At 40.5% G+C, this 8395-nt stretch overlaps 1 protein-coding gene across 2 annotated transcripts in view; it reads right to left on the bottom strand.

The window, feature by feature from the left end:
- TRPM7 (transient receptor potential cation channel subfamily M member 7) overlaps nt 1-8395 on the bottom strand; it is a 128143-nt gene that overhangs the window by 77973 nt on the left and 41775 nt on the right. For both annotated transcript variants that reach the window (XM_023227224.3, XM_023227225.1), the window contains exons 5-7: nt 5239-5452; nt 3801-3925; nt 2118-2289 (exon numbers count right to left, since the gene is read on the bottom strand). In XM_023227224.3, coding sequence (XP_023082992.1) covers nt 2118-2289; nt 3801-3925; nt 5239-5452 — 511 coding nt within the window. The remainder of the gene's footprint in view (nt 1-2117; nt 2290-3800; nt 3926-5238; nt 5453-8395) is intronic.

Raw genomic sequence — 8395 nt, 5'->3', positions numbered from 1 at the left:
ATAAATAAATAAATAAATAAATAAATAAATAAATAAATAAATAAATAAATAAATAAATAAAATTAATGACTCCACATGAAAGGTTTGTAAAAAAGAAAAAAGGAATGGCTCATGTCTGTAATCCCAGCACTTTGGAAGGCCAAGACAGGCAGATCATGAGGTCAGGAGATGGAGACCATCCTGGCTAACTCAGTGAAACTCCATTTAAACTAAAAATACAAAAAAGTAGCCGGGCATAGTGGCAAGCACCTGAAGTCCCAGCTACTCGGGAGGCTGAGGCAGGAGAATCGCTTGAACCCAGAAGGCGAAGGTTGCAGTGAGCCGAGATCAGGCTGCTGTACTCCAGCCTGGGCGACAGAACAAGACCGTCTCAAAAAAAAAAAAAAAAAAAAGGACGGCTGAGTGCAGTGGCTCATGCCTGTAATTCCAGCACTTCAGGAGGCCGAGGCAGGCGGATCATGAGGTCAGGCGATCAAGAACAGTCTGGCCAACATACTGAAACCCCCACTCTACCAACAAAACAAAAAATTAGCTGGGCATGGTGGTGAGAGTGCCTGTAATCCTAGCTACTCTGGAGCCTGGGGCACAAGAATCGCTTGAACCTAGGAGGCAGAGGTTGCAGTGAGCTGAGATCGGGCCACTGTACAACAACAGCCAGGGCAACAGTGCAAGACTCTTAACTCAAAAAAAATAAAAAAAAATAAAAAATTAAAGAAGAAATTGATGACAGTATTACATAACTGGAACTGATCAATAAAATTCCAAGATCTCTAGAAGAGCAACAGAAAAAAATTAGTGAAGAATACGAATTTTTGCTTTTACAGTAACTTGTGGTGCACTGAGAAAAAGAAGAAAACAAAAGGTAACTATAGGACTATAAACAATTCTTAAATTTTTTTTTTCTTTTTTGAGATGGAGTCTTGCTCTGTCACCCAGGCTGGAATTCAGTGACGTGATCTCAGCTCACTGCAGCCTCCGCCTACTGGACTCAAACAATTCTCCTGTCTCAGACTCCCAAGAAGCTGGGACTACAAGCGCACACCACCATACCCGGCTAATTTTTGTATTTCTAGGAGAGACAGGGTTTCACCATATTGGTCAGGCTGGTCTAGCACTCTCGACCTCAGGTAATCCCCCACCTCGGCCGCCCAAAGTGCTGTGATTACAGGTGTGAGCCACCATGCCCAGCCCATTCTTAACTTTTAGCAAAAGCTTTGACTCCACCATAATCTATAAACACTGTTCTGTAGTTTTTAAATTTCTATTTCACTTTGTCACAGAGCTCAACTTCTTGGGGTCCTTAGGTTACAAATTTTCCTTTATTTGAAATAAAAATGTAGATGTTGAACCAGAAAATTCAGACATGGTTAGAAAGAAAAATCAGTCCCAGGAATACAATTTTTAAGACACATTTAGCCAAACAGTGATACTCATTTCATACATTTTAAGCTGATTTATTTCTTTCAGTGATTTTTTTTCCCTTTTAGTTTTCAATTTTGAATTTCACAGCCATGTATTGGAATAAATCACACATCAAGAATATTTATGGGCCAGGCGTATGGTTCACGTCTGTAATCCCAGCACTTTGGGAAGCCGAGATGGGCAGATCATGAAGTCAGGAGATCAAGACCATCCTGGCTAACACAGTGAAACCCCGTCTCTACTAAAAATACAAAAAATTAGCCAGGTGTGGAGGCGGGCACCTGTAGTCCCAGCTACCCTGGAGGCTGAGGCAGGAGAATGGCGTGAACCTGGGAGACAGAGCTTGCAGTGAGCCAAGATTGCGCCACTGTACTCCAGCCTGGGCGACAGAGCAAGATTCCGTCTCAAAAAACAAAAAAAGGAATATTTATGAATTCCTTGGGCTGAAATGGAATTGCAATAACAGAACTTCCAATGAACCTTTTTTGGTTTTAGCCTTGATAACCGAGTACCCAATTTTGACATCTTTTCCTTGGACTTATCATTTTGTCTAAGATTAACCACTGTTGGTTGTTTCACATGTTATCTCGTTATGTAAGAAAGAGCACTTCAAAGAACATTCTACCTTCTTTGAATTTAGCTATTAGTACAGCCCAGAACAATTTCAACAATAACAAATTTATGAATTCACTTACTAGCATGAATTCTTTGCTGATTAATAGTTTTTTCAAGCTCTCTTCTCAGTCTGACTTCTGCCCCATACTTCCCAACAGTGCCATCATCCACCAATATGAAATGGGAATGTAGATTATTCAAAACATTCAACTTGCTCAGGGGGTTCAGTAAGGTTTGATAAGGAGCAACCACCTAAAGAATAGCAAACAAAAGAGTTAGTGAGCAGGATTGAATACAATATGATGTAAAGTAAATTTTGAAATAAACCGTAAAGACAAGTAAGAAGTAAAATTCTATTTTAAACGCAGAAATACGAAATCATAGAGAATGTATTAAAAAGCATAAGCTTTTAAGCAGCTGAAGATTAATCAATAATGGGTTGAAATACGTGATTATATCTTGACCCATACTGCGGAATTACATATTTCATCATCACATGCAAAGACAGAAGCAGTAAATAAGTAAATAGTGCAAACAAACTATTATCAGATTATTAAGTGAATAAACTACAATATATAAAAGATATTGTGGCCAGGCATAGTGACCCATGCCTGTAATCCCAGCACTTTGGGAGGCCGAGGCGGGTGGATTACCTGAGGTCAGGAGTTCAAGACCAGCCTGGCCAACACAGTGAAACCCCTTCTCTACTAAAAACTACAAAAATTAGCCAGGCGTAGTGGCGGGTGCCTGTAATCCTAGCTACTCAGGAGGCTGAGGCAGGAGAATCACTTGAACCCAGAAGGTGGAAGTTGCAGTGAGCCCAGATCGCACCACTGCACTCCAGCCTGGGCAACAAGAGCAAAACTCCATCTCAAAAAAAAAAAAAAAAAAAAGACACGGTAAAAAACAATAAAATATCATATTTTAGCCATGAGTAGTAGACTCTTTAAAACTGACATTAGAAATTTAATAACACTTGAAAGTGATCATTATAATTCAGTAATTGTACGTTATGTATGTATGTATGCATGCATGCATGCATGTATGAGATGGAGTTATGTTTTGTCACCTAGGCTGGAATGCAGTGGGGCAATCTCGGCTCACTGCAACCTCTGCCTCCCAGTTTCAAGCAATTCTCCCGTCTCAGCCTCCCAAGTAGCTAGGTGGTAAAGGCCACCACATCCAGTTAATTTCTGTATTTGTAGTAGAGATGGGGTTTCACCATGTTGGCCAGGCTGGTCTCGAACTCCTGATCTCCAGCGATTGGCCCACCTCGGCCTCCAAAGTGCTGGGATTACACGCATGAGCCACTGCACCCAGCCAGTAATTCTTTTTAACAGTCTTGATAAATATCTATAACCAATTCACAAGTCTTTAACCTATTCAAACAAAACACTAGGATTTAACTCCTATTCCCTATTCTTAGTGAGAATAAAATTAATTCTCATGTCTCGAAGTCATTAAAAATTTAATTACAAAGACTAGCATATATGGAAAATGTGAAATAATTTTATACATAAAAGATTGAAAGCAAAATATGCCAACACTATAACAGCATTTATATTTATGAACTTATTTATAGTTATGAATTATTTATATTTACTCATTTTCAAAAAAATCAGAAGTAAACCTCAGGAAAATACCTTTTAAACTTAATTTGAAAAGTATAATATAATCATGAATATTTTAAACTGGCACCATTCTTACTATAATTTTGTTTATATATAATTTCAAACATAAGACATTTTAAAAATAATTCTTACATCTCTCCCAACAAGATCATTTCTGTTTTCAATCACTCCCCATGGAGCTATTCCGATAGTGCAAATCTTTCGAGATGATCTGGAAGCATGTTCTTTGAGGGCATCTCCAACATGTTTTGCCACACCTGCTCATAAAAAAAGTTTACTCACTTTGTTTTTTTATTTTCTTAAAGACAGGGTCACCCAGGAAACAGTGCAGTGGTGCAATGACGGCTCACTGCAGCCTCAAACTCCTGGACTCAAGCGATCCTCCCTTGTGAGCCTCCCCAGTAGGTGGGACTACAGGTGCATGCTAAGACAGTCGGCTAATTTTTTTTTTTTTTTTGGTAGAGACAGGCGGGTCTTGAACTCTTGGGCTCATGCCTCAGCCTCCCAAAGGTCTGGGATTACAGTCTTTATTGTGTTCAGAACAATCCTGTGCTCAATCTGTAACACTATAATATATGATATATTTCTTTACACATACAAGATATAACGTAACAAAGTCATAACAAACTTAAAACAAGCTCATAGCCAAACCTACAAAAGAATACACAAGGACCAAAAAGGAACAAAAACCACTAAACCTCACAATATCAAATCACTACAAATGCCAGAAACACATACAACACTAACTTTTTTAATGTTACTAGGTCTAGTCCGTTTTTGCATTTCTCCTCTAAGTAACAGTAGGTTTTTTACTACTGCTCTACACATCATTTAGAAAAAATTAACAATGCAGCTCCGTGGCACAGGACCATACGCAAAACACACACACACACACACACACACACACACACACACACACAATAAACAATGACGAAAGTCTACTTCGGTCAAAAATGAGAGAGAAAGGTATAAAAGGCAGTTCCAAAGAGCATATAACTCCTCATTATCACTTCTTTTTTTTTAGGGAGGGAGTCAGGGTCTCACTCTATTGCCCAGGCTGGACTGCAGTGGTGTGATCATGGCTTGGCTCACTGCAACCTTGACCTCCTGGGCTCAAGTGATCCTCCCATCTCAGCCTCCCAAGTAGCTAGGATGGCAGGCACATACCACCATGCCTGGCTAATTTTTTTTTTTTTTGTAGAAAGTGTCTTACCATGTTGCCCAGGCTAGTTTTGAACTCCTAGGCTCAAGTAATTCTCCCACCTCAGCCCCCCAAAGTGCTGGGATTATAGGCATGAACCACCATGCCTGGCCCATTATTACTTCTTATGGGCTGAATTGTGTCCCCTAACTTCCAATACCACAAAATATGACTGTGGTTGGAGACAGGGCCTTTATATATGTGATAATACCTCAAAATATTACTGTACTGGGAGGCAGAGGTTGCCGTGAGCCGAGACTGTGCCACTGCACTCCAGCCTGGCAACAAGTCAGAGTCTGTCTCAAAAAAATAAATAAATAAATAAAAAATAAAACACACTAAATAAAATTGGTATAATCATCACATTACCTGTGTTTACTCCTCCAGTTAAAATCCAGGCTCCGGTTGTAACTGCAGCTTTAATAAGACCTTTTCCAAGCAACTGCTTGATTCGTGGGTGAAGCTCAAATTTCTGCATGCCCCCATGTACAGAGATAACAAGTTTGGGTAATTCCATTTGCCATTCTTTAAGCAGAAGTTGCAGAATGACTTCAGGTTTGGTGTCATATGATAGCCTAACATACTAGAAAAAGATTTTAAAAGGCCAAAATAATTGAATATGTTCACAGGTTTCATAATGTGACATTATATGACTTTGGAAAATTTTATATGAATCAGATTATGTAAAAAGAGATTTAACAGGCTATTTTCAATATATTTATATTCCAAGGAATAAGCAATAGCAAATGATTTTAAAGTTGAAAAAAATAATTCTGTGAGATCTAAAGAAAGAGTAAAACTAACTTTTAAACATTTAGACACAAATGTTACCCTTTCCGTTTAAACTCAATTACCACTGATCCAATTTACCAAGGTACCTGCAGTATTTATTGCCTTCTTTAACTATGACTACACAGTGAGTGAGAAGCATTAAGACTGGCTGAAGAGGATCGGAAAAGGAAAAAAAGGGAATTATGGGAGAAAAAAATGGAGGCTTCTAAGGCTCTTGCTACGAAGAGAGACAAATACTGAATTATCTGGTTTGGCAATGATCTAGTCCAAATAACGAATTGCGACTATGGAGTAAAATTTAAAAAGATACATTTAATATAGATGATTATTTTCTTTGCTGTAATTAACTGGATTTGATCAGACTGAGAAATAATCAGAAAATCATAATCAACATTTCATGGTGTTCAGATGGATTCTCCAGTTTAATTTTTGAAAACATCTTTCTATAGAAAAATAGAAAAAAAAGGCAGGGCGCGATGGCTCATGCCTGTAATCCCAGCACTTTGGGAGGCCGAGGCAGGCGGATCATGAGGTCAGGAGATCGAGACCATCCTGGCTAGCACAGTGAAACCCCATCTCTACTAAAAAATAGAAAAAATTAGCCAGGTGTGGTGGTGGGCGCCTGTGGTCCCAGCTACTCAGTAGGCTGAGACAGGAGAATGGCGTGAACCTGGGGTGAGCCGAGATCGCGCCACTACACTTCAGCCTGGGCAACAGAGCGAGACTCCATCTCAAAAACAAAAAAAAAAAATAGAAAAATAGAAAAAAAAAGCTATCGTGTGTGAAATAACTTCTTCTGGTTTGAAAGATTTTAAAAATTAACTTCCTGTTTAAGTGATATCACAAGACATACTTGCTATACTCACATTAATTCATTCTCTTGGCCTAAAGCACATATATGAAGTAGCTCATAAGAAACTTCAAATATTCAGACATTAAGACATTTAAAAATCATAAGAAACCTTATTTGCAAAATGATGTATTTCCCATTCCTTTACAAAGACCAAACACCACTGAAAATCTCAGTACTGACAAACAAATGAAGCCAAGAGGCCAGGCACAGTGGCTCACGCCTGTAATCCCAGCACTTTGGGAGGCCGAGGCAGGTGGATCACCTGAGGTCAAGAGTTCGAGACCGGCCTGACCAATATGGTGACAACACCCCGTCTCTACTAAATACAAAAAATTAGCTAGGTGTGAGCGCTTGTAATCCCAGCTACTTGGGAGGCTGAGGCAAGAGAATCCCTTGAACCCGGGAAGACAGAGGTTGCAGGGAGCCGAGATTGTGCCATTGCACTCCAGCCTAGGCAACAAGAGTGAAACTGCGTCTCAAAACAAAAAAAAAGCAAAAGAAATGAAGCCAAAAAAATTCCAGAATTCCATAAAACTGAGTAGAAGACTCCGGAGTCCCTTAAGAATACTTTGGTTTGGTTTTGTTTTTTTGAGACACGGTCGGGTTCTGTTGCCCAGGCTGGAGTGCAGTGGCGCCACCTCAGCTCACTGCAGCCTCTGCCTCCCAGGCTCAAGCCATCCTCCCACCTCAGCCTCCCAAGCAGCTGGGACTACAGACACACGGACCCTGGATGGCTAATTTTTTTTTTTTTTGTATTTTTTTATACAGACAAGGTTTCACCATGTTGCCCAGGCTGGTCTTGAACTCCTGGGCTCAAGTGATCTGACCACCTCAGCCTGTCAAAGTACTGGGATTATAGACACATGGCACCCAGCATGGCTAATTTTTTTTGTATTTTTTGTAGACACAGGGTTTCACCATGTTGCCCAGGTTGGTCTTGAATTCCTGGGCTCAAGTGATCTGCCCATCTCAGCCTCCCAAAGTGCTGGGATTACAGGCATAAGCTACCAAACCAGACAAAGAATGTTTTGTAAATAGGATTTGTTTTTGTTTTGTTTTTTTGACAGAGTCTCGCTCTGTCGGCCAGGCTGGAATGCCTTCTGGGTTCAAGAGATTCTCCTGCCTCAGCCTCCCAAGCAGAGTAGCTGGGATCACAGGTACGCACCACTAGCCCCAGCTAATTTTTGTATTTTTAGTAGAGACAGGGTTTTGCCATGTTGGTCAGGGTGGTCTTGAACTCCTGACCTCAGGTGATCCATCCGCCTTGGCTTCCCAAAGTGCTGGAATTACAGGCATGAGCCACCGCGCCCAGCCGGATTTGTTCTATAGTAAGTCTTTCTGTATCAGTTTTGTTTAACTCATTGTTATATTTGGGCACATAAAGTAGTATTAGAGAAGCAGTCTAAAGTCAATGTTTTTAATACTACATTAGAAATAAATGAGAAATTCCACTTCCTACAATGATAGGCTAGGTTGGTTTGGACATACGCTGCTCCCAAGAACTAGAAAAACTAGAAAAAAGAAGAACACCTGCATGAAGACATGAGCAGGTGGCCGAGCATGGTGGCTCACACCTGTAATCCTAACACTTTGGGAGGTGGAGGCGGAGGCAGGTGGATCACTTGAGGTCAAGAGTTCCAGACCAGCCTGGCCAACATGGTGAAACCCTGTCTGTAATCCCAGCTACTCGGGAGGCTGAAGCAGGAGAACCTCTTGCTCTTGAACCCAGGAGGTGGAGGTTGCAGTGAGCTGAGATTGCGCCACTGTACTCCAGCTTGGGCAAAAAAAAGACACTAGCAGGGTACAAACGCAGTGAGAATTTGTAGGATCGGGATCCAGGAGAAAAGAAAAACTTGGAGAGATGATAAGCTCACTGTTTGG

Source organism: Piliocolobus tephrosceles, chromosome 6, assembly GCF_002776525.5.
Source record: "Piliocolobus tephrosceles isolate RC106 chromosome 6, ASM277652v3, whole genome shotgun sequence".
NCBI classification, from domain to species: domain Eukaryota; kingdom Metazoa; phylum Chordata; class Mammalia; order Primates; family Cercopithecidae; genus Piliocolobus; species Piliocolobus tephrosceles.
The sequence above is the reverse complement of the archived record's forward strand: the minus strand, read 5'-3'. Positions and strand labels throughout refer to the sequence as shown.